Source organism: Odontesthes bonariensis, chromosome 23 (assembly GCF_027942865.1).
Source record: "Odontesthes bonariensis isolate fOdoBon6 chromosome 23, fOdoBon6.hap1, whole genome shotgun sequence".
Classification (NCBI taxonomy): domain Eukaryota; kingdom Metazoa; phylum Chordata; class Actinopteri; order Atheriniformes; family Atherinopsidae; genus Odontesthes; species Odontesthes bonariensis.
Genome location: NC_134528.1, coordinates 15,277,984 through 15,305,089, shown reverse-complemented (window position 1 = coordinate 15,305,089; position 27,106 = coordinate 15,277,984). Strand labels below are relative to the sequence as shown.

The 27,106-nt window shown below is 40.9% G+C and overlaps 1 protein-coding gene across 4 annotated transcripts in view; it reads right to left on the bottom strand.

Annotated features, from left to right (window-relative positions):
* Positions 1-2,431: 2,431 nt before the first annotated feature.
* Positions 2,432-27,106, bottom strand: part of dnmbp (dynamin binding protein) — a 45,541-nt gene continuing 20,866 nt past the window's right edge. For 2 of the 4 annotated variants that reach the window (XM_075458093.1, XM_075458095.1), the window contains 13 exons: positions 9,377-9,591; positions 9,070-9,169; positions 8,527-8,674; positions 7,344-7,361; positions 6,409-6,608; positions 6,135-6,265; positions 5,916-6,020; positions 5,702-5,830; positions 5,264-5,599; positions 4,620-4,808; positions 4,332-4,530; positions 3,587-4,248; positions 2,432-3,470 (listed from right to left, as the gene is read on the bottom strand). In XM_075458093.1, the coding sequence (XP_075314208.1) occupies positions 3,285-3,470; positions 3,587-4,248; positions 4,332-4,530; positions 4,620-4,808; positions 5,264-5,599; positions 5,702-5,830; positions 5,916-6,020; positions 6,135-6,265; positions 6,409-6,608; positions 7,344-7,361; positions 8,527-8,674; positions 9,070-9,169; positions 9,377-9,591 (2,618 nt within the window). In that variant the 3' untranslated portion in view covers positions 2,432-3,284. Of the gene's footprint in view, positions 3,471-3,586; positions 4,249-4,331; positions 4,531-4,619; positions 4,809-5,263; positions 5,600-5,701; positions 5,831-5,915; positions 6,021-6,134; positions 6,266-6,408; positions 6,609-7,343; positions 7,362-8,526; positions 8,675-9,069; positions 9,170-9,376; positions 9,592-20,668; positions 22,594-27,106 lie in introns of those variants that run through there. The other 2 variants (XM_075458096.1, XM_075458094.1) reach the window with 2 other exon arrangements.

Sequence of the window (27,106 nt, the reverse complement as noted above, 5' to 3'; positions counted from 1 at the left end):
CAACATTTCACAAAGATTTGAACAAAGAAACTTACATTCGGGTCATGTCCTTGAACGGTTAACACGCTGAGGAAAATGAGCAGGGTCCCTTCAGCCAGCATGATGCTACTGTGTCTAACTTCCAGCACAATGCAGAAGACTTGAAGTTTGACTTTAATACCCTGTTTCTTCACTTGTCAATCTTTAGCCAGCAGCATTGATTTTGGGGGGGGACTTTCTGTTTTTTAGCCATTGCCTACATGTTGTTCAGAAGTTTCATTTATGTAACCAGGTCTTCTCGACTTAATATCAATGGTTTTACGTTTTGACAATCACTAAATCATTTAGAATAATTATTTGATCAAAACCGAGAAAAAAAAAAAAAAAAGACTGCAAAAAAAAATATTGTGACAAATTTTAGGGGAGGTTGTAGCCTTCCCAGGAAGCATTGTGACGCCGTGTTTGTGAGGCAATAGCTGCGTTTGAATGTGTTTTAAGTTGAGGTCTAAGTGTTAGTCTGTGTGCAGGAGTCAGTGTAAGGCTGCTTCACAGCCGTTTTGGTAGATGACTGTCACTATGAGTAAAGGTGTTCATTAAGTTAATGACAGCTTGCCTTTTTCTGTATTTAGTGTGTTGAATGGAGAACAGTGGTATACAGTAAAAGAGCTGCTAAAATAGATGCTTCTTCATCTCATTATTAGCTAGGCAAACCCAAGCTGGCCACAATATCAAATCAATACCATTGCAGTGCTGGTCAAAGCTGAAAGTACCTCCAAATGATTATTTCAAGAAAAATTGCACATGCATCAACTCTGTTACAGCAGCACATTTTGATAGAATGTATAAAAATAATAAATTACCACATTTATCGACAGCCATTGGGAGTGTTTTGCCAGCAATGAGTCTAAACCTTAATCCGTCTGACAATCTTTGGAGAGAGCTAAGATTTCAAAACAAGGACATGAAGAGATTCAAAAGAGCTTGTACGTTGCCAAAAATTGTGATTTAGTTAGCAACTTGTTGTGATTGTATTTTCTTCTATCTAAACTTTTTTTAACCTAATATAATTGTTTAACACTATTTAAATTAAATATTATGAGCTGTACACAGCTGGAACATTTACCTTACAAAACAAAGAATATGTAGATTTATTTTGTATAATGTGCAGCTTTAAAATGAAAAACACACGCACAACACGAAATTTAATGTGATGAAAAATGACCCATTCTGAGGAAAGTCATTTTAACACGAGGGATAGGACATTATGGGGTCAGAATGTATGTAATGCTGAACTCCATCTCAAATAAAATGCTCAGTTTTCTTTTTACACATATTTACACGGAGTGTACAGCAGAAAATGTCAGTCTAGACTTCTCTACATTGTCATGTACTTTGCTTTCATTTAAAGATTATCTCTCTGTTACATTATAATAACCACACTCAAATTTTCTCTCTTTTAGTGTATCACACACACTCACTCCTTGCCTGCATTCACAGCAGGTGGGGCTTCAGCTCCTGCTAAAGCTGCTAAAGCAAATCCTCTTCCCTAAAAACAGCTACCAGTGACACATATTGCATGTACTGTATAACCCTGCGTTGCATTGTGTTGTCCGTGCCAGAGGAAGGATTAATGTGTACAGGGAGTGAGGACTCATACTGGGCCAAATTAGCAAATGTTGGGTATAGTCTAAGGGGTTAACTTCCCAGTGGAGCCAAGCGAAGACCAAGCTGTGGCAACTGCATTTTATTTTCAAGAGTGGCACAAGCAGGGGGGAAATAGCTAAAGCAATTCAGATGTGGGTAAAGCAAAAGCAACTGAGAAATAGCAAAATAACTTGGAAAATACTAATGGGGGGAAAAAAATACAATATATTCCTATTAAAACCTTTCCATTTTATTTATTTATTTATTGTATTTCCACATTTATCCTCTCCCATTTAGCTCAATTATATTTCCTCATGCATTTTCAAATTCTTTAACATATTCTTCTTTGTGTCACTCTTATCATCCCGTATTCGCTGGCTAGGGGGAAATTAAAACCTTTGGCACAGCAGAATAACGAGTGTGACAGCTGAACAACGGGAATTCCTCTTTTCATTTTGCAGACGTAACCAAAGAACATGTCCACGTTGATGAACTTTGACCTCATATTTTCTGTTTGGAGTAAAATCCCTGTGTAAATATCACATATTTGCTGCCGTCATAACCGTGGACACAGTTCGTTTGTCAAATTTTGTACCTTCTTTAATCAATAATTGCTTTTACTAATGTTGACAAACATTTTACCGAGGGTAATCATCCTATACTTACGTCCAATCCCACATATGAATTTCTGGATTCATGTAGTTAATGTGCTTGCGGGATGCTCCAACATATGATCCAACTGTGCGATCCGTCATTAGGAACTCAAAAGCATCATCACATAGCTCTTGATCCAATTAAACCCAGAATAAAAAAATCTTTCACTTTAATGAGTTCTCAGCTAAGCTGCTTTTTTTTTTAATTTTGTTTCAAACAGTGATCACTTTACAGAGGGCACAAGATAATATTTTCAATATACAGCATTATATAGCCCTTCATGTACATGGTAGGTATGTGGAGAGGAATTTAATCAAACCATAGTCTTTCCCCATTTGTCTCTTCTTACAGGAAGATGATTTCAGTCAGCCCAATAGAAAATTAGCTCGGCCGCTGACAAAGTTCAAAAGGAGTGCTTGTAAACGACATGTTATAGGCCAGATGATCCTTAATAATTTGACATAAAACTCCAAACTGGTGTTGACGGCTCTGCAGACACTTCAAACCTGCCAACACCATAAGTGCCTCAAACCTTGATTGTTGAACAGCAGGCATAAATTGATGTCATGTTTGTGCATCGTAAAAGAGGTGTAAAAAACATGCAGACAAAAAGTTATTAACACAGCGTTTAGATCAGTCTGATGCTGGTGAACAAGAGCCAATCTGAGTCCTAAACATTCACATTTCCATTGCAATCTCCCAATGTGCCAAACTGTTCTCTTAAACATGCAGTTCACTGTCCTCAGCGAATCACAGGTTTTCCACTGGAAACAAGAGGGCAGTGAGTAAAAACAATATTTATAAAAAAAAAAAAAAAAAAAAAGTCTATAAATATAGGTATATAAATCTAAATGTGGGGAGCAGAGTTTGCAGCACTGCTCAGTCCTTCTTGCTATCAAACTCCATTAAAAACGTTTCAAAATAAGTCACAGCGTGTCAAAATGTTTGTTCTGTTAGAGCTCGCAGAGTTGTCAAGGTCAAAGTACTACCCTCGAGACAGTACTTGCTCATGTATATTCTGATTTACGGATATAGTTGGAAGGCACGTATCCTTGTCGACCCCCTGCTTCCCCCAGCCACCATTCACTGTTCCCGTTCATGTCGCGGAACTCAAGTATGCGCAGCCGCTGATTGGCCGAGATGCTCAGTTCGTTGGCGCAACGGGCCTCAAAGGCATAGAGCGCATAGTAAATCTGAGAAAATAAACAAGACAGAGACAGTAGTATTATTACCTCGTAACCATTTTAGGTCAACTTTTTGTACATAATAGGTGTATTTAAAAGCACACTGCAGGCTTCAAAACTCTCACCTGATGACTGTCTAGCTCACTGTCATGTTCTGGTTCCGGCTCCGGCTCAATGTACTCTTCTTGGGTGTAAGCAGACTTCCTCTGACTGCTACCATCGCCGTTTCTCCCCTGATGCGAACCGTAGCTTTTGTCTGTGTGTGCATATCGTTGTGAGCGACTGTTTCTTTGAGAAGAATAAGAGTCCGTCTCTGAGAAGTCGGACGTATCCTTGTGTCCACTTCCATAACTGGTATCATACGAGTCCCTGTGATTGCCCGAGTGCCGGTAGGACGGCTCTGCGTCTCTGTGACTGGGAGCATTTCTGTATGTTGGGTCTGAAAAGTCCCTGCGGTTTGAGGGATTTCGGGGTGAGGAGTTTATGGAGTTGCTCTGACTTACAGAGTCAGGGTTGGGAGTATCTCTGTGCTGACTCCTACGAGATGAGGCAGAGTCTAGCGACGGATGTGGGGAAGAATGGCTTTGGGACTGCGATGTAGAAAAGCTGACGGTGGCCGTCTCCTGGTTAAAAGTCAGCGTGCTGCTGCTGTTCTGGCGAGAGAAAACGGGGGAGGAGCCTCCGTAACCTGACTCATTGGACGACTGGCTCTCGATGGACACGTCCGACTGGCTCCTGCGTGGGTTGTAGGGTTTGAGGAAGGAGCTGTACACAAACCCCTTAGCGACTGCAAAATAAGAGCGAGAGAATTACACTGCTGCAGCACTTAAGTGAGGAGTCTTTCTATAAGATCTAGTATAATTAAACTACCTCCATTATCGATCAGCCAGCGGTTGTTGCTTCCCATCGGGTCCTGCTGCTTGATTACACCAATAAGGTCTCCCTCTGATATAGACACATCCAGATCCTGGGCTGCATTGAAGTTCCTCTCAGCCTGGAAAAGTTTCTCAGGGGCATAGCGCACCAGAAGTCCTGCACGGTGCTCATCTGTCTGCATGAGGTGGTTGGGCTAAAAGAGGTGCAAGACTTTGGGTTAGATCAGAGTTGAAAGTCCTTGTGTGTTATTTATTAGAATAAGGAGAAGGCGGTTCAACTCACAGGTCCCGGCAGCTGCTTTTTAGAGGTCTGCTTCTCAAGAGTTTTCTTCTCGGAGGGCTTTTTAGTGGTTGTGGCGAGAGGGAGGTCCTCTGGGCAGAAGCTGAAGCTCTGAAGAAGTTGGAGGCAGTGGCTGTACTCCTTGTTAAACAGTGAAATTAGGTTTCCCTCTTTGCCGGCTCTGTTAGAAAACTAGAGATAAAAGTAAACACAAAAAGGTCTGTGTCAACAGTGTGTGGAAAGTACAAGTATTCGTGACAGTATATGTCCCACAATTGTCAACAGGACCTGTCGGGCAAAACAGATGCCACCAACACAACCAAAACCACAAAAACATTTCAGAAAAACCCTTCATTTCACAGAAAAACATTTGAAAAACCTGTCAATGCTTTTCTTTTTTGTAGTAGAGCCTTCTGAAATGTTCATTTTTTTTGGTTTTGTAGTAGTGCAATGTCCTGGTTTTGGTTAAATTTCATTTGATTATGTTTTTTGTTTTTGTGAATCTTGCTTTTTTTATTTTTAATATGCCTTTTGTTTTTAAATGTTTTGTGAAATGTTGTGTTCTCTGAAATGCTCAATTTGTTTTTGTGTATTATCACACGTTTTACATCTGAGGGCAAGTGCAGCAAAAGGCCAACAACACTCACAACCTGCAGGAGAGGCCTCAGCTCTCCCAGCGTCGTCTTCATGAAGTCTTTCTGTGCCTGAGCGAAGGATCTCACGCAGCCTGTGAACAGCTCCTCCGCCGCGATGTGGAACTTCGGCAGCTCGTCCAGAAGTTGGGCGTTGAGCGCCTCGTAGTTGTTGCGAGCCACCTGCATGTCCTCCTGGACGCGGCGGTCCTTCAGTCGGTCGGCGCGCTCCTTGCAGCTGTCGTAGTCCAGCAGTTTGTCAAAGCGCTTTTGGATGAGTTTGTGAGGCCCGGCGAACATGAGGAGCAGCTGAGTGAGCGGGTTGATGACCAGGGCCTCTGTGCGCTCTTTCTGCTCAAGACAGGAATGGAGTGAAGGATTATGTTATGTCACATGGTCTCGCAAAGAACTCTGAAACAGTGTGAAGGGAAGCCACAAGGAAGATTTACTTACAAACTGTGTGAACTGTTTGTCGCTGATGCTGCGGTGAGCTCTCGGGAAGCAGTCAGGATCCTGCATGCTGCGATCTGTGTAGATGTCACAAAAACTGAGGGCTGCCAAGACCTTCACAGATGCCGATTCCTAAACAAGAGATGAATTTCAACATTAAATTTAACCCATAACAATGTAAATCAGTTTTCATCAACGTATTACAATGAGCTCCTACCCTGATATGTTGCAGGTACAAGGAAATGTCTCTTATAAAAGACTTTATCAGTCTCTCCTGAAGCCTGAACTTCTTTTCAGTCTCGTCAAATGCTTCATCTTTGATCTGGGAAAAAGAGGACAGAAACTGAAAAAACAAGCACGTTTCTAACAAAATTCTCACAGCATTTAGGCCTTCTCTCCACTTCGGGTGAAAACTTTGCTCAGAGTGGAAACAAACCTGGGGTGAAATGCCTGTGAGGTGCTTGAGGTGGCTGCTGACACGGTTAGACTTTTTGATGATGGAGTGCATGCTCAGCTTTGAGATCTTGTCAATGAACGTGTCTTCGTCTCCTTTCCTGTACTTCACCACTATGGATAGCAGAGAGGAAAACATAAGACAGAAAAACCAACCCAGAAGAATTGAACGGTGCTGGTTAAATTTCCTTATGCTGGAATTACTTTGAAGCCTGAGTTTGAAATGGTAAGGAAGGCTAAAAGCGTAAGGCGTTTACCGAGGTCCTTTCTGCGCTTGTACTCATTGATGTTTACGTTGATGTCCTTGATAGCATGTGCAGCTTTAGAAAGGTGGGACCGGTCATGATGGCTCTCTGGCGTGGCCCCCAGCAGCTCAGTGAGTAGCAGTGGGTAACGCATCACCCGCTGCACCGGCTTTATCAAGAAAGAGCCGAGGTTGATGTAATTTGTTTTACCCCTGAAAGGGAGGCAAACACATCGAGGGACGTTTGTAAATGAGAACATGTAGAATCAACATCACAGTCGCTGCTACCGACTTCTTCTGACAAGAACCGTGTCTCCCCTCTGATGCAGACATGTCACACTTCTAATCATGTGGATTGCAAGATCCTGATCCAATGATATTCAACCATCATCACATATTCATATATTCTGATGATGACCAGTGCAGCATTTAGGAGACATGAAAGAGAGCAAGGGAGGCACAGAAAGTTGATTTGGCCAGTTTAAATGCAATGTACTGGACAAACAGCTTCCGCAGACTAACATTACTTGTTTTCAGCCAATTGTTTTCATAAGAAAATAGTCGTTTTCTGAAAGAAAATACACCCGCGAGTTGTAAATTGCTGGTGCTGTTTAAGTCCAGTAGGTGACATTGTTTCCCAAGAATCAACCACGTTTTTGCTTATCCATGGAGAAAGCCAAGACCCAGAGTCAGACATTAAACTGATTACCCTTCTGTCCGACACTGGTAAACAATACACATGCACATGCACACACAAACAGCCGCATATTAATGAGCCCATTGCATCAGCACAGATGCTTTCCTCACACCCACAGAACACTTTGACATTGAGCTACCACATGTAAACACACACAGAGGTCACATTCAAGAGGGTTAATGAGCAAACGGCAAGCAGTCAGCATGATTCTCATGCTGGAAATCATGCCGACACACTTTATGGAGACTTACCACTCGCGATATATGGCCCTGTTGAAGGTAGGAACGGAAAGAGATAGAAAGATAACACAAAGACAGGATTTATATTTGGATTTTTTTGAATTTTCCATCAACATTTTAAATTCTGCTGAACTTTAAGGGAGAGTTTGCTTTTGTGTAGATTAAAACCACAAAACCTGACTGTATGGTCAATAATAGAGTGAAGGCAGATGGTCAATATGGTTCTGTTTGTTAACTTCTCTCTTAAACCTGGACAGAAACCTCGTGCTCCGGTAAAACTTCGGCCACAATTAACAAGTTTCTGAAGACTGGATGTACACATGACCTTTTTGAGGCTTGGCACACAGCAAAACCCATTTGAGAAAGGCATTGCTCCTAAAAAGGCGTCCAACTTGAAAGATGAGAAATGGATGGAAAAGAAAAAAGAAAAAAATCTGAAAAAGGAAACTAAAAAAAAGAAAAAAGAAAATAAACTAATCGTCGAGACGGGATTAGCAGTGACCACAGTCTAAGCTGTTCATTGTCCTTTTGTTTTGCTTCTATTTTGTTTTTTCACTACAGCTTCCTGCCTAATCGAAGCCATGTTTATCTCCAAACACACTTTATTTCCCTGAAACACAGAAGTGTCAACTCAAGCATCTGAGTCACAGACTGTGAAACCTGACGGGAGAAACTAGGTAGGGCACATTCCTGAACTGCTCCACATTACTGCGGTCTAAGAAAAAAAAAAAAAAAAAAAAAAAAAAAAAAGGGGACAGAGCAAACTCGCAGCTGCACTGACAAAAAGTTGAAGTGGTTTTGTGGGAAAATGATAGATTTCAATTTCAGACATGTTTGCATTGAAAAAGTATTTAAAGATTCACTGACTGTACTTTCCTTTCATAACTTGCCAACACATTAGAGTTCAAAGTCCACCAAAGAGAACCCATCGATCAATTCCATGTGAACAGGAACCAACTCCATAACAACAAGGCTTTTCCATAGAGAACTCTCAATCTGCACTTCTGTGTTGGCAACCTGTCAGGGGTTATTCCTTCACTTGTCTTGTTTGTCTGGTGCTGTTTTCATGCCATCACACACGAGCGTGCACACTTTTTATTACTCGCATGCAAAAGTCAAACACACAGGTCAACTCTTAAAACTAAAACTAATAGTCAAACCTTTCTATACACTTTTTGTCCTCTCTGTATCTCACCTCAGCCTCTCGAGACACTCGACCACGTGGCACTGGATGCTTTTATCCTTCTCGTAACTCTCCAGCAGGGAGATGGCATCATCGTGGTTTTGGCAGTAGAGTTTGTACACCTCCTGTAGCTCATCTTTGAACTCTAGAAATACTTTTCCTGAGAGGAAGGGCACAAGTATTGTCAAGTGTTTACTTAAATAGTGAAACAGAAATTAAAGAAGACACGTTTAGCTAATATCATAAATAGATTTACTAAGATACATAAAAATATCAGGTCGGTTGGTTGGGGGGGGGGGACAACATACCCAAGTAATTTCTATAGAACATAAAAGAAAGCAAAACATTAACTTGCATGTTCATAGTTCAGTTTACTTCCCGTGAAGCTGACAAATGTCAAAGTGCATTTGAAGTCACATTCAGCCAATAAGATTCAAACAGGAGACCATTTATGGTTGAAGCACGAATCAAGTTCAAAAGTACAGCTTACAAAGTGAAGGAGGCTTCCTGATTGGTCATGCTTTCTTTTTTTTTTTTTTCAAAACGACTCCTTACCTATAGAGTCTGTTTCTTGAAGTGCATCAAACAGCCGCTGGGACAAGTCAATCACAGAGTCGATGTTGCCAAAGAGTCCATCAAAGTCCACATTCTTCAACTTCAGGAAAAAAAGAACGCGTTGAAACTATGATAAAGCACCTTTACATTTACATTGGAATTAGGGTAGGTTTATCTGCGAGTTACTGTTTGAGTTGAATAAAGTCAATGTGCACTGGATCTACCGAATAAAATGGAAATGCATTCATATGACGTGTGCATCATATTGTCTTTTTTAAGACCTCTGACTTGATCTCCATCTTGTTACCTGTTTTTTCTGCAGCGGCTCAATAATCTCCTTGACACACATCTGCAGGTCTTTGATGTAGTCCCCCTCGGTTTGCAGCAGTTCCTCGATGACCTTTGACCTCTTCTCCAGCATCCTCAGCTCAGGATCCTCCGTGCCCGTGCCAGCAGTGGGGGTCGCGTCCGAGTCTGGAGTGGAGTCCAGGGGTTTGGGCTGAGATGACAAATGCGTCATCTCTGAAAAGACCAGAGAAGAGGGATAGAACTTAATTGAAATTCAGGACTGCGTCTCCTCATGCAAAAGCTATCCTTTTTCACCCAAGCTTACAGACTTGTGTTGTTTAGTAATATGGCAAATACAGTTATAAAATCAGTTTATGCACATTATTTGCACAAAATTGGCAAAAACGCAAATTTGTTGGAGAGAGAGAGAGAGAGAGGGGGGGGTCTCCGTTAATTTGTAATCAAACATCCTCGTGCCCACCCACCCGGTCCACCCTAAACTCATCGTCTTGTCTAACTGCCTTTTCATCCAGGTCCCTACGATCACTTGCAGAGGGCTGATCTCTGGGGAATCCTGGAACTGCAGGGAAAGCCTGGGTTACGCACCGCTGCTTTTTATGAATGGAGACAAAACTGGAGTGGACTCGGGCTCTTTGTGTGTGGTACAAAGGCTTGTGACAGCAACTACAGACATATGGGCTCTCACGGCCTGAGCAGTTAGTGAGGGATGGAGGAAGCGAGATAACGGGACTGGATAAATAAGAACCGTGACCTGTGAACATGTGGAGCTTAGGCATATTTTACATGAAGAATGTAGGGAACGACCACTGCTGCTGCAGCTGTTATGTGTGCGCACACATATGGTGGAAAATGGATTAGAATCCTTATGGGTGGGGGGGGCTATATGTTGCAGTGATCACACACAAGTCAATCTATTTGCACCAATGAAAGCTACTTTAATCTCAGTCATCAAAATCTCCAAATCCCTCTTCAAAACATACTTTAGAGTTTTTCCTGTGTGCCAATAATTGTGAATGTATTAATGCGTAATTTGTATTAATCTTAAGTATGTTATATTGAATTCTGCTATGTAGTGAGCTCGAACTGATATGCAATATGAAAAGACAACGATAAAATAGTAAGAAGTAAGCAGCAACAATTTTAGTGCAAAGAATACCTTGTCTAATATCTAGTCTGTGTGCAAGACTAGATTCAGCAGGTGCGCTGTTGTGTTGACGGATGGAGGTGACGTCACCTTTCCTCCTTGAACAGATGCTGTCAGAGGCTAATGAAGTTAACTCTGCTTACCCTCAATTAACCCCCCTCTCTCCACCCCTTCACACGCTCACAAACAATTGCACACTTTTTATGTAAATCCCACCCTTAACCACCAGAGCTGTTGCCACCTTTTTATGGAGAACTTCACCTTTAAGTGACCACATTTGATGCAGGAAGATTACTGAAAAGTCAAAATACAATCCGTCTAAATGTATTTGCAAAACCTCTTATAGCTAAAAAGGTTAAACTTTTTAAAAGTTACATTTCATGAACAGCAGTGTGCATCTGATCCATGGGTCACCTGCCTTTTGTTCCCCTCCCACCCTGAACTCGTCCCTCTCCCTTTTCACGTGACTTGGCTAAAGCTCAACTCAAAGGAGCTTTTCTCATCGCTTGAACCATATCTGCCAGCAGCATCCGTCGCTGCTGCTCTGCCAACACACGTCCACTTCCCCGCCAATGAGAAAGTAGTTCACTAATGGGTTTTTAAAAGTCACACGGCAACACAATACGGAGGGAGTGAAAACAAAGGACTCTGAATTTAATTGGAATCAATTCCCACATTTGATCTACCACACAAACACAAAACCACATCATATGCTCCATTTCCCAAGTTTGAATATGCAGCCATTTCCATCAGAAACAACCTGTGCAGCCTCACGACCAGACTTCGACCCACTTTTATGAAATTTCACTCGTCTTTGACCTCTGAACTACAAAGGGATGAACTGCAGTAGACACACAGTCACGTGACAGCAACACATGCACAGCCCCAGCCAGAATTTTAACAAGAATGTTAGTCTTTTAATGATTTCACTGTAGCCAACACCAAGTCAAAGTCATGTGTTGCCTTTTTTTTTATTTTTACGACAGAATGGCACTGTACTTTTTGTACTTTAACTGCAACATCAAAAAGGAAGTTTTTGAGCTTTACAGGAATGAAAAACTGAACGTGTAAATGTGTGTGTATTTGTGTTGATCACCGTGCGTCTTCGGTGTAAATAGTATAATCAAATACAGACGTAAAGAACTGATCAGTTAGTTATGGTGTGATTGGCTCTTTAAGACGAGAAACCCTCCACACATGGAAGAGGAAACAGGGGTCATAACTCTGCGGGAAGTATGTGTGTCATAAATGAGCTGACCTGGATACACAAATCACAGACACAGGACAACGCAAACAAAGGGTGCCTATATTAGCCATTAGAATATTACGGGTGGGCTACATGGACCAGTGGATAGGAAAAATCTGGTAAAATCTCTGGTAAACAAAAACTCCTACGGGAATATATCAGCTATGTTAACCTCTTTGGGACAATTGATAGGCTGTCATATTGAAAGAATCACCACAGCATCTACAGGTTACTTAAAATAAATTCAAATTAGGGAAAAGATCTTTTTCACAACAAGAGATCTAAAGTATCTTAAATGTGTTTGCGCTGAATGAGGGAGAAGAAAACAGTGCTTGGATTTCTAACTAATCTTGAAGCAAAATGGAAGAATGTTCAACTCAAAATAATCAAACACATCCAGACAATAAATATCCCTTTTCTTCCCCTATCTAATACTCATATGAACTCAAGGAGGGCTTTATGCGTTTGAACTGCACAGGCTTCAGCAGGTGGAATTAATAGAGCACAGCAGAGTCGGGACCTGTTCCAGACGGCAGGTTCATTGAGTCGCCTCGAAATATCTCTGCAGGGTAAAACCTGGAACAACTCTGTTTTGTATCAGTCGGTGAGCTCCATACCGGGAAGGTTCTGGGACTTATTCAGCAAAGCCATCAGGTAGATTAAGTGAAGGCATTAATTACCTAACAAGAGGAGTCTGAATCCATTTCCAGCCCTTCTTCAATTAAACATGTTCTCTTTTGAGCTTACAAAAGCAGGGTTGCTTCTAGAACAGTCACATCAGGGAGTGTCGGCTACTTAATGCCACTATAAAGTGACGCAGCTCTTGCTACACTGTATCACTCATCCTCTGACACCCAGAATGACTCAAGTCACATCTGATAAATTAGCACAAGTAATCAGGGTTTTACCACGAACAAAGTGGATGTTATCAACTGGAACAAATGACAGCTGAGTCACATTGTGTGGTTAAAGACTGGGAGTTCACACAATGATTTATGGTTAGTTTGTATCATCTCATGTGTATAACCACAGTTTATTCAGTAAAAGCCATGTTCTTTTGATTTACACAATTTGTCAGTGTTTTTCAAATATTCAAACAAATAAAGCTCCCTTAAATCTAAACTGCAAGAATAAACTAGTAATGAGTTACATTGCATTTTCTGAAAAATAATAAAATAATAAAAATCACCATTCTGCCAAAGGCAACGTGTTTTTCATTGCCGTGCATTCAGAGAAAGAGACAGCAAAGGGGAGAAAAGGAGGAGACGGTGTGGCTTCACCCACCTGCTGCTCGCAACTTTCTTCAAACCACTTCAAAAACAACGCCCCTGCACACATCGCGGTTCAAACAACGCCACCCTTTCTAAGATAGTCCATTGTCAATCTGAAGTCCAGCTCCAGAGCCTTGTGGAGGACTGCGCGCCCTGCTGCAAAAACTCCATTCCAGAGCTCCAATTACCATGAGAATGGATGGGAACCCATCATCATTGCACAAAAACACACACATGCACACACCAGAGAGGACGACCACTCCAGCAGACACTAAAACCTGGAGCTGGACTCGAGCGCAGAACAAGTCTTTCAACATGTTGTGTCCTAAATGAAAACTCCATACAAGAACGTACTTCAAAATGAAATTTCACTGTCCAATTTGATTCTTAGTAATATTATTAATATAGTTTGATTTAATTTGTACAGTACGAGCACCCAAGAAATTGAAAAGGGCACGTTTTTCAAACTAATTCTATTACGGGACGGTTTTTTGTACCGTACGTGCCTTTCTATCCAACACTTTAGCCTGCTTTGAAGATGCGAGCTCTGAGGTGGAAAAAAAAGCACTATCATTGTGTCAGGGTTACCTCCATATTCTGTCAGCACATCATGATGTGGTCAGCGGTAAATCCCCAGCTCCTACAGGTATCAAAAACTGGGCAAGGCACAGTGTGGGCATGGTGTGTAATACACATGCACACGCGTATAATACAAATGGGTGAATGAGGAATGTATTCAAAAGTGCTGTCTGGAAACTTGACATGTTTAAAAAGGCCCTATAGTGCAGATCCATTTCATTTTAGTTTCATATGCATCCAGGCAAGCATTTTATGCTTAATACTGATCATCTTGTGAAAAAATAAATTAAAATTAGGTCTGAGTTACAATGGCTGCTGAAGCATTTGCTGGAATTATGCAAGATGGGTGGAGTCTGGTGAAGTCTAGTCCACTTCTGTGACTAATCTGTCTCATGTTTCCCGACCTACTTACACCTGTTTGGGCTCCTCCTCTGACAAGCTGAATTCTATCAAAACTATGATGCTGAGATAAAACACTGTCCGTCTCTCTCAGTCCTATAGGTAAACTAGCATTTAAATATAGATTACTTTCATTGTTTAAAACCAGTAAACTCAAGAGTTTTTCTTTGTTCCTGTTCATACATCTTCAACAACTTCAGGAGACGTCACTTTCTTGCGCAATTGTAGCAAAACCAGTTTGTCATGATGGCTCATTTTTTCCCCCCTCTGAATAGACACTTTGCAGTCAGCCTGATACACTGATATCAGTGCCAAGTCAAAAGTTTGCCCCGTACACAGCACTTTTAGGTCAGGAACAATCAGTGCTGTGTGCTCTGCTCCGAAGTTCACAGGAGAATGCACAGTCCCCATGGCAACAAGAATAGCTGGGGGGGGGGGGTTGGGGGTGTCCTCATATTAAGTTTGGGAAAGCTGGGAGTGGCTTTACTCGATGATCACACAGGTAACTCAGTTGGGACATAAAGTTGCTTGAAAAATAGTTTCATACAAGCCGACAGACTAAAACATGCCAACATCACCAACAGAGTTTACGGAATAGCCTCCAAGCCATGATACACGATCAATACTGAAAGAAAAACAAAAAATCCATGACGTTGGTAAATGGAAGAAACAGTTTCAGCAGGGGCAGTGGAAACATTACCAAAACCTTTCTGTGGTTTTCGACTGTGCTTATTTCACACATTAACTTTTTTAGGTGGTTAGGGTAAACTTCTATATCTTTTCTGCGCTGAAAACTGAAAACACAAATGCACGAAAGGGCTTTAACCCGACTACATCCTCTTCCCTTTGTTCGCATTTAACAACCAACTGTTTCAGGAGGAAAGTCACTCCAAAAGTGAAAAGAGGGGGAGTTTATTTAGTGACATACCATCCTGTTTATCTTCTTTAGGTTCAGATGTCATAAGGTCACATTCCTGCTGCTGGCAGAATTTCAGAGCAACCTCTTTCTACCACGATTGGGCACTCATGAAAATTGCAGCATTCCTCCCAAGCCACACTTTATAAAAAGAGGGCATGCAATGATACATGCAGAATTCACAATGTGATTCTCTCAGGTGGATAAGGCTACAGTTTAATTATCGTGCTGAATAAGTTAGACTGAAAGGGACCGCAACTCGAATCACTCAGTTCTTTGAAAATATCCATTTAGATAATTCTTGCCACAAACAATATACAATTACTTCAAGAGACCATCAGTTTTGCATATCTGCAAAGAGAGCTTTAGGAGGAAAACTGAAGTGTCGATTCTATTTAACCAAGAACGCTGCACTGTTTTTAAAGCGGAAAAGGACTCGAGTCTCTTCGGGCCCACTGGTGCTTCAGTTATGCAGAATAGTGCAACAACAATGTAAAGAGGTATTTAAAATACTTTTAGGATGCAACGGTTCATGCAAGGCAAGTAAACTGCATTTCCACAGTTGTATATGGCCGTTTCATATATATTATTAAGGTTTTTGTCTTTGGGTTCTTAGTGTGGGAAAATAGTTGCAGCCCAACTAGTGTGAGAACTGCTGGAGCTGACTAAACTTGTAGAATTGTATTTGTTGCCAGTTGTTGGACAAGTTAAGACAAAGACCTTGCTTGGGGCTCTATGAGTTTGTATATTAGGCTATACTACACTGCACAGGCATAAAAAAAAATAGCAGTCCAACATTATAATTCATTTGACATTGCTCAAACAATAAAGTGTTGTATCTAATGTTTTAGGCCCGAAAAAAAGTATGCTTTTTTTTCACGTGAATGCTATCAAACAACACCATAAAAAAAGACACGGTAAGAAACACTAAGTACGTTCACATTTCCACACTGGAAAAACTCATTTTTGTGTTAGACCAAAACCAGATTTGGTCTAACGAAATCGTACAAAATCAAGCTTCTCAAAACTGGACTAATACAACCAATAATTCAGTTGGGCATCGAATCACAACTGCATGTATATACTCAACCAGACTTAAATGGGCTTAGGCGCTCTTTCTTTTTGCGTCTGCTTGTAAAAGATGTTTAGTAGTATAGTGTACATAAATAAAGTCCAATTTCCAATAAAACTGCAGTCATTCACATACTTTTCCGTTGTCAGATTATGAAATGCATCAGAAACTGTGACTGAAACTCAGCCCCTTAAGGAGCATGTGTCAACTCACAGTCACGTAAAGCATTTTACAGACTGTCACTCTGCTCTAATAAAATTCTGATATTAGAACCACAAAAATCTCCATTCAAGTCACTGTCTGTGCAGTGAATTCAACTATATTTATATGTATGATGATCTCCAATAAAAGAGAAAAGGTAGAAGCGACAGAATGTCTTGACTTTCTTGAATTTCTGACTCCTTTTTTGTTTTGCTCCTGTGCATGTATACTGGGACAAGGATGGTGGTTAAGTTACATGGCCCCGTCAACATGTAACTGTAATTTGGTCCTGCAGCTATATCTTCTGTTCTTCATAAACTACTAAATGAATGGCACAAAGAAATTGTGAGACGAGCAACTGAGGGCATAAACTCACAAAAAAAATGTTCACTGTCGAAGATAATCAAGTGAGAAGTAGAATCATTTTCTCAGACTTCTTTACAGTTTTCATTTTGCAAACCAGAACTGTCGATCGACCGCTGCTGACTGCTAGAAAGAATACCGGTATAAGAGTGATAGCCTGACTTTTTCTGCACCAAGCACCAAGGTTATATCAAGCTCATGTCATTACAATAAATATCAACATATTCTGGAATAAAATATCAACTTTAACAGCATTTACCACAAATGTTCTAACATAATGTTTGTTTTTATGGGAAACACCATCACTGACAACAGACACGGTTTACTGACAAAACCTTACAGACAAGCTATCTTGGGGTAGAGTTGAGCATTTTCTGTATCTCTGACGTAATGGCAGAATCTCACTGAGTTATCGCAGCTTACTTACAACATAAAAAATAGCACAGCAGCAATGTCTGTAGGTTTTGGTTTCTCTTGCTGTTAGCATAAATAAACAACATCAAACATATTAGTAATTATTGTGACAACCTACAATGTTCAGGTCATTTACTTATGAATTTGGCTACTAGAATTTGAGATTACACACAGTACAGATTGAGAGCATTGCAATCTACACACTGACCTGATTGGGCAACAGTATCGCTTTTCTTTTCAGTTTATAAAGTGAGAGCTTTATCAAAATGACTGTATGAACTTGACTTTGTCAGGATTTGACTAGTTCTAAAAGTCAAAGTCCACACGCTTAGAGTGTTTTGCCACAGTTCTACCTGAAAAAGCACAGATAACATCAGCGTTGTTACCTGTTAGTGACAGAAGTATCATATAACCCAAAAACCATGCAGCGATATGAACTCCACAGTTACTGTATGTGTGCATGTACAACAAATGATCCTATTTTTGATTGAAGCCTTTCGAAGTAAAAATGTCCAATTTAACTCTTTATGTATATGATGCTCCTTAAAGCTTTTAATAAGAAATTAAACTAAGCAAGTTATGGTATTGAAAAAAAGTTGAGTTGGAGTTGGACAATCTAAACTACACTTATATCTAGACTGTATTTGCATGATTATTTTAGTAATTTAGACTTAAATTACATCATTCAAATTTTCAAGGACTTAGGATAAACCTAAAAAGTGTGCATGTGATCACAAGTGACTCACACAGTATTAAGTAAGCTGAATTATTTGCTGCTGACAGACTTTTTGGCTTTCCTGCAGTGGGATAAGACACCCTTACTGCAACGTAGTCAGTCGACTTGAGATTTTAGCTCAGGAGTCTTAGCTCCCAACTCCCCCAGCCCACACCAATACTGCTGCCCACCAATGGCAGTAAAAGCCTAGGGATTACAGACAATGCTGCATGCGCTACCAGATCATAGATGGATGACGACACATTACTCATCCACAGGTGCTCAAACACTGTCCACGCAGCAGAGGACAGTAGATAGAAACCCCTAAAGCAACTCCTTAACTGAATCCAGGTGATCGGTTACCTCCAAAAAAATGTCATCATTGACATCTTTCAAACATGAAACAGGTTAAGCTGATATACAAATTGTATTTGTATTTAATCATGAATAGATGTTTGTGACACCTAAACTACAGAGAAACATTTCATATAACTTGATGGACGTTTTTTGGCTTTTTGGTGTGAATCAGGATCCCATTTAAAAAAAAAATAATAAAAAAATGCACTGACCTATGCAGAACATACCTGCTCTCACTGCCCTTCTATGTAAGTAAAAGCAGGCCTGATACACAGGTAAGGGCCATCATGAAAAGCCTCAACCATCACCTCAATGTCACTGAATCACAATGTAAGCCTAATAAGTACTGCAACAAGATGGTCCAATGTTTTTAGCCCTGCAGTGTAATGCTTCACTCAGGGCAAACCCCTGACCGAGCTGAAACTGTTTAACAGGATTAACGGATGACAAGATGTTGCAAGCGTGCGTGCATGTGTGTGTGTGTGTGTGTGTGTGTGTGTATCTTTTGAAAGATGCTGTCACTTCTCCAATAAGCCCCTAGGACCTATGTGGTGCACACACGTACACAAATGCACGCACAGACTTTTGCACAGTCTTGTGCTGCAGTGAAGGAGTCAGGCCAGTGCTGGCCACCGCCTGGCACCAGACAGACCCCCACCACCCACTCACCATGCTGACGCTAGGGATTAATACTTAGACTCCTGAAATGGAAGTGTGTGTGTGTGTGTGCGTGTGTGTGTGTGTGTGTGTGGTTGTGGGGGGCAATGTAGACTGTGTATTTGTGTATAGCTGCGCTTGAGTGGCTAGTGCGTGTTTCTAGGTAACTGGGGGGGAGGGGTGGTGGGCGCCACCTGCTTCTACTCAGACACAACAAAGTGATCCAGGGGAGTGCTCTTCTCTCTTTCTTCCAATCGTTGTGAAACGCACTCGCACACCAAAAATTGTTTGTGCTAGTTACATTTTAATTGTGAACTAGTTGTGAACCTCAGCTGTCTATTTGGACCTGTGCACATCTTAAACATCTTAATTCACAGATGATCACACGATTACAGAATGAGCATGTGGCCCTTATATCATCAAAAATAATATTCAGAACTGATCAGAAGTTTTCTGATCGAAATAAGGTGTGTCCTAACCTCAAATGCTTATTTAGCCAGAGTCTTCATCTACAAGACCCCAGAAATTAAATGTGTGCACATACTGTTTCCCTATTTTTACTGGAACTTAGTATCATAATTTATGGTTTTTACAAAGTCTGGCCTTTCCTTTACTCTGTTTTTATAGATATGTTCACAGCTAAGACTACATGTCAGATCTGGATTTAGCCACTGTCATGTTACCCACAAGTTTAAACTGAGCCATTCTTATCTATATTATTCCATTTTGTACCAGTAAGTATCTGCAATAGACCAGAATGCACAAACCAAATCTGTTGCTAGATCTCACTAAATTCTCCACACTGCTCCTTTAAAGGCTCAAGTTTGTCATTCTGCCGTAGCAATCTTGGGTTTTTGAAGGCAGAAGTCATGTGCATTGGATGTGAACAAGAACCAAAAGAACAAAAAAAAAAAACCAACAACATTTGTATTAAGTTTAGGGCATGGAGGAGTGATTTATGAAAATATTCTCTCCTTCTACAGTTGTCATGCACAGGGGAGCTGGCCACAAAGACCAAAAGTATAATTTGTATGAAGCTGTAACCACATAATTTCTACTATATAGTTGTGCATTTGGGGCCTTTTTGGGGTTAGACTTTTGAGAGTAAGTCTCAAGTGGCCCTTTGAGGATCTGCAGTTTTTAACAAGCCTACACTGGATACAAAATTCCAAACTAGGGTTAAATAGCAAACTTGATTAGACTCTCAGAAGAGCTTAACTTGAAGGCTGTGTAACATTTAGTCTGCTGGCAGTCTGTTTACAAAACAAAACTGAAATGAGAGCCACCACATGCACAGTGCATTCCTCTGCTTTATGGAGTGAGTTTCAAGCATATATCTGCTTAAAAAAAGGAAATAAAAGACATAGATGGACTTTCGGTCATGCAATAACAGAACAGACTAGCTACAGATTTAAATAGCATCAGTGATTTAGAGTTAGGAAGCAAGCAAGAAACCTACAAGAGAGCATGATGGAGAAAACAAAAGCCAAGAACCCACAAAGCCTGTTCTGCAGGTTCTTACACTTACAGCTGAATACCTGACAGCTTACTTTTTCTGATAGGCGATACTCTCACACATACACCCACACACGTACACCACCACTTACTTTCTAAGGGCGTAGAGGGTGAATGTGGTTTGTTAAGTCAGCACTCTGAAGCCCCCCAACATTGATTAGAAGAGCACTTCTGGAGGTCACCAATGACAAGAGTGAGACTGCAAGGACAGTCAACCTCTCCCACACTCTTTTAGCAACAGGGGTTGGAAATGATAAGAACTCTTTCAAATCATGTGCCCTTTTGTTTTTGTTTTTTTTTAATTTTACTTAATCTGTGATTTACCTGATGTAGTATAAATGTGATCCCTTTCAAAAGTAAGGTATAAAAGATCGAACATAAGTGCCTGACACGCAGTGCAAATGCAGGATGTATCTCACATGACAATTTTTTTGTGTTTACCTTTGCTCGGTTTCCTGGTAGTGGCGAATGGTGAATTTCGCAGGGAGCTTGGAGCAGTCTTCCTGTAGAAACTGTTTCTGTCTAGGGACCCCACATATACAGGCCTGTGACCCTTTTTTGAACCTGCACTCCCAGCACTTGACTCATATCCCTTCTCCTGGTCATCACTGTGCCGATATACAACTGGATCCTCAAAAGAGTGTATTTCCCGAAGGGCCAACTTCTGGTTCTGCTGCTCAACCCATTCCTCACAGTGTGCCAAGCGATCATCTTTAGGATATTCCTCATATCGTGAATCTACAGATATTGAACGCAAATCTCTGTATCTGTCTCTGGGCCTTTGGAGGAAATGTTCTGCTTCTCTGGATTCGTAGTGATCTTCATAGTTATGGTCATAGTCGTCCTCTGTCCTCCGCTCATTGCTCTCCCTTGGATCGTAGTCCCGTCGTCTGTTGTTGTAATGCTCATCTCTCCGGTCATCCCCTGAATCCTTGTGTCTGTAATAGCGTTTCCTCTCCCTATGTTCCCAGTGCTCATCAACTTCGGAGTCATACTGGCCCCTTCCCTTACTGGAGTGTGTTTCCTCACCCCTTCGGTTAGGATCATCCCTGTGTTTGTAGTTTGCTTCCTTGCGTTCATATCTATCCTCTCCATGGCGGGCATAGCGATGGTCCTTACGTTTTTGGTCATCATAGTAGCGATCCTCCTCTCTATGTCTGTAGTTATGTTTGTCTCTGGAGCGATGACTTTCTTTAGAGTCATAATAATCTTGATCATGATCATCATAGTGATCACTGTCCCTGTAACGATCTTTGTGAGTGTAGGTGTCTTTATGATCATAGTAGTCTTCATGCTCACTATTGTAACTATCATGTTCTCTGAGTTCATGTTTCCGGTGTGTCCGGCTGTTATAATTCTTCTCCCTCTGGTCATACTGCTCATTGTATTTCCCGTCATAATGATCCCTGTGCCTGTGTTTGTCACTATAATCATAATCCTTATCTCGGTGATTCCTGTGGTCATAACGTTCAGAGTTATATCCATTTTCTCTATCCCAACCATCCCTTCTTCTTGTATTCTCATCCATTTTACTGTAACCTTCTTGAGCTCTATAGTCATCGTATTTTTCTTGCGGCACTTCAATGTAGTCCTGGTGGCTGTAATCCTCAGGGCCCTGGTAAAAACAATGTTTTCCCTTCCATTCCGATATCCTCAAGTCAAGGTGACCATCCTCTGAACTAGGGTGAAAGTAAACACTTTGTTCTTGAGGCCTCTTGTCTCTAAAAGCAGCCTTGTGTTGGTCATCATACTCCCAGCTGGGTTGTTGGCAGACATTGCCCTGTCTGACTTGGGGCTGGTTGTCCCACTGTGTCGGCCATGGAGCCGGTAAATGCGCTGGAGGCGGTGCAGGACCACCCACAGGTAACACCATACCGCCATGTAACGGCATGGCGCACGGTGGAGCTGGACTTGCTAATAAGACTGGGGTCTGTAGCTGGCCAGGAGGAACCACTCCATATCCAGGATATCCTACCTGTTGTTGGTGAAGCTGCAGTTGATGCATTTGCTGTATATGTTGCAAATGGGCCATCCTTTCCCTTTCCCTGGCCCACCCAGCATCCCCCAGCTCTTCCACGCTCTTTCCTCTCTTCATTGGAGCACCAGCTGCATAGTTCCAATCCACTGGACCAAACATGCCCGGGTTGCCATAAACTACTGGGTTCTTCATGGCTCATACAATTTAAATCAGCCTACCCAGAGCTGATAGTTTCCTCTTCAACATGGTTTAATCCCTCTTGTCAAAGTTCTGCATTCCATAACAAAGCGATGTGGGAGACTCCAACTGCCAGGCATATTGTCACTAGCTCTCCCACTTGTTTTCCTCTGTCTCCTCTCCACTTGTTTCTGCAGGACTGCCTGTCCTAAGCACCTCCCAGCCCTCGGTGTAACGAAAACATACCCTCCCAACAGCCGTCTCAGCGAATCACAGAAGAAGAAGGGGGGTGCAGGGTTATTGAAGGAGGGGCCTCCTTGGGTTAATGATTCAGTGGAGTCACATTGGTGGAGGATTAGTCCAGCAGCTCCTCCCATTGTATCAACTGGCTATTACTTCTGTCTGCAGGAAAAGAGTCCGCCTGGAGTTTCTTTAATGAAAGTTTTGGACCAACTTCCCTGTTTGCTTTTGAGAGATAAATTTGCTATCAAATGCTTCACATGGACAACAATTTATGTGTTCTTATATACTGCTTTCTATGTTTTTGCTTTTTTCATATGGTTTTAACTGTTTGGTTGAGCTGGTCATGAATTCATTCTTTCGGTTTGAGCTAGCTCTTACTTTCAGATTGTTGTTTCTAACTTAACTTAACTTTGTAGTTTGACTTTGCCCTTTATGTCAGTGAGGAGCAATCATTTACTGACAAAGACAATCATGTGATTTGGTTTGAAACAATTTTTTGTCCCCCCCGCCAGACTGACAATCTATCCAAAGACAGTGAAGGAGAAAACAAGCGCAAGATTTAATTAAAGGGTTTGTATTATATTTAGATATTTGGAATGAGTCAATTAGTGTGGAGAGGGACACATTTTTGAGAGCACACAGCCTGATTAGGACAGAGCAGCCACTGAAAAAGTAGCTGCTGTGTGTACAATGAACTATTGTTAGAGACTGTCCCCTCTCACTGAAGACACACAGTCTTTTAGTGTGAGAAAAAACTCAAGCCTATTCATAAAGTTTGAGTATAATATAGCCTCCCGCCCCGTAGCTGTGTATAAAAGAAGCCGGCACCAAAGTCTAAAGCACTTGCCTCAAATACACATGATACACACAAATGCCCTCACACATACATACGGACAGCGTCAACATTTTACAATGTAGTTAGAAGCTACAATTAGTTCTTTTGAAGTAATTAAGTCTTTATTCAAGGATTTATCTACTTTTTGGTATTAACTTGGCATGTGTGGCGTTAAAAAAAAAAAAAGATTAACAAAGTAAAAGAAAATCATTATTAACTGGAGCTCTACCTTGATTTCTTGTAGATGTTTTAGAAGTGAAAACTTTACAGGAAATTTTAGAAATGATTTGAACATTTAAAACTAGAACTGCACCAGTAAATACTAAATTGATCTCATCTCCACATTTTCACAAGTTAACGCTGAGCATAGAAAACTTGTGTAGGCACTATGCTCTTCTTACATAAAACTATGTAATTATCAGCATTCAACATCTCAGCTTTCAATAGGAGAACAACACCGAAACTGTGTTTGTGTAAGTGTCGACATTCATCTCTGTAGCTGTGTTTGCTTAAGCACATGAGGCTTTCCAGAACCTGGTCAACATTTGACACATAAGGGAAAAAGTAGTGCATGTCCAGGGATTAGGTCATCCAACAAACTGTCCGCATTCTAGAAATCGTGCAGTTTGTGAGGCTGACTGAAACCTGAAGCTGAAACAGATCATGTAAACAGATCAAGCTGTGGTGTAATGGAGGCAGAGGGAGGCGTTTTAACAGGGTGTTTATAGAGTTACAGGAGGCTGAAGGTCAAAGAGATTAAATAAGAAAAAAACAAAAAACAAAACATGTGGAACATTCTGGAAACTAGAATATCTGTTCTGGTGTATGAGTGTGAGAAAAACAGCACGTGGCACGTTTCAGTCTTACAACTTACGTCTCCTTAAATAAAAACTACAATACCAGGCTGCAGGAAATTTGATTAATAAAGTGACTGTATCTGTATACTATATACTGTAATGCACACAAAGAACATAATTTGTAAATTCAATTTGTACGTACACATTAAACACCAATTTCTGCATCTTTGTGGAAAAGAGTCACTGAAATAGAAACAATAGCATGTATAGATGACTGAAAAACCAAAATTAAAAAAAAATATTTAACAGAGTCACATTGATCTGGAAGGTACATATTGCAACCGATTCTTTTTTGTTTTGATCAAAAGGATCACACTTCTTCCAGACACTACGAGGACTTTGAACCTCAAAGTGAAGTGCAGGCATGGCCCAGTGTTGAAGTTACTCCCTGCCTTGTAACAATAACCTTCCATTGTCTCTCAAGCATTACACATAGAAGAAACACACCCTGTTTAAGACCGGAAAAACACTCCAGAGCAAGTGCGCGTATGTGCCGATGCATAGCAGCGGTATGAAAAACAAGTTTTTCCAAAAAAGATCCCGCGAGAATGATTGGTATGTACACACCTCACTCTCTCCTACTCCGTAAATAAGAAAACCATCCTAATAACATGCTACTAACTTACTGAAAGCTTCTGTGTTAAAAAGTACCACCACATCAAACATGCAGCTCACACTATTTCCACATCTTACAGAGTGACAAATTACAAAGGAAGGAAGAGATTAGATTTAAATGCAGCGTGAAACATTCCCGTAAAGTGATGAGCAAATGTTATCTATGACATTGTGTGATCTTTAGAGGCACCTCGAGCCACTGAAACCTGTTCCTGCCTTCAGGTGGATTCTTTCAATTTATATACATAAAGATCAAAGACTCACCAAGTACGTACAGGTGAGTCAACTGAAGACAACAAAGACAGAAACAATAGACATACGTATTCACTGATAATCCGTCCACAGTTATAATGATAAAAATAACATCAATAACGAGGAGTCTGCTAAAGGTCTTTTCGGAGTAATCCAATTAATGAGAAGATGTTAAGAGTAACACAACAAAAGGCTGGAGCGTGAGTGTTCTGAAGGTCTGATAATTCGTTTCTAATTGCAAATCACTGAGAAATGTGTCGAGTAAAATTATTCTGGTAGCATTAAGAAAAACTCAAGTGTGAAATTGGAGTGAAATTTCCTTCGCTAAACACCAGTTAAAAGTTTCATTTCTTTTTCAGATTAAGTGTTAAGAAATTGCAAAATCAGTCAGCTGTGAAAGAAAAAAAAATGATGGAATCATGAACCAAAGAGATAACAGATAGTTCCTTGTTGCCCGTCTTCTGGCTTTTCTGACAGCTTGGATTCTTTTACGCCTGGACTTCAAGAATGAAAAACAATATTCTTCATCACCGGCACCTTTCACATATGCATTTACAAGCTGGGACTGATGCGCCTTCATTGCACATAGTGTCATGTGTGAAATAATGGAGACATGACAGGGGGTGGAAGTTGATCCGCCACACTTGCAACTAACCAACAGTGCTGTCATCACTCAGCTGCTTCCGGGACGTCGGCTTGATCTGTGTAAGGACACAGCAATGCGGGACTGAGTCGCCTTTGATTGGCATGTGTCAATTACGAGGAGGAACAAAAGGCAGTTTTATGAGGAAGTTTTTTTTTTCCGACGTGTGAAAGAGCCTAATAAAGTCTCAACTTTCTTGTATAGAAGTTGACAGATTAGCTTGGCAGGATGGAACCTTCGCATGGACCTTTTTTTAAAAAAAAATGTATTTAATCAATTTACAGAATGTTCCCTCCGTGCATGTCAGGTTAATAGGTGACTCTAAATAGACCCTCAGAGTGAGTGTGAGCATGAATGTTTTTTTTTCTCGTTTGTCTCTGTGTGGCCCTGTGATGTACCCTGCCTCTCGGCCAATGATAGCAGGGATAGACTCCAGCCCCCCGCGACCGTGGATTAACATGAACACTTTGTACCTGTTAAACTTGTATGTTTCCCTTTTACAACCTTGCTTTCAAATTTTAGACACAGCTAACTGAGAACAACCAAAATATTTTGCCACACAAGTTTTATAATCCTTTCCATTGTTTCCTCTGACATTTCTCTTGTTGGGGCCGTGATTTCTGTAAATCAGCCAGATGCAACGTTAATTGAGCTCTTCAAGCACTCTCTTTAAACTGCTGAATTAGCTCAGTTGTGAAGGTATTTGTTTTATAAATGCAGATTAGAAGGTTCAATCGTTTTCCTCTCATGCGTTTGGAAAAAAATTTAAAGAATTACAGTATTCTTAACAAGTTCTTGAGGTTTGCATCACAAAGCTAAAACGTTCAACTATTAAATAAAATAGTTTTGAGTCATATCAGGGTTTTTTGTTTATTTTCTTTACAAAATAAAAAAAACAAAACAAAAAAACAGTCAATGAACATTTTATAAATTTTGCCAGGGCTTATAAACAGCTCTATATCACACAACCTAAAATTGACAGACATGGCCACAGTTCCGCAGTGGTACTAAACCCTCAGCCACAACACAGACTCAGTGACACCTATGTAAAGTAATGGGCAATTCTCAGCAGTAGCAAAAGAAAAAGCCCAAAACACGCAAGGAAAGCTCATTCAACACAACACTATCTATAAGCAAACATTCAGATGTTCTTTATCACCACAGAAATCAAACCTACCTGCCGTTCTGCTGGCCGTAGCCTTCCGAGTGAGTCCAAACAGCGTGGTGAGCTGTGCGATAGGCCATGTCACAGCTCGCCACAACCACACTTTGGGACCCT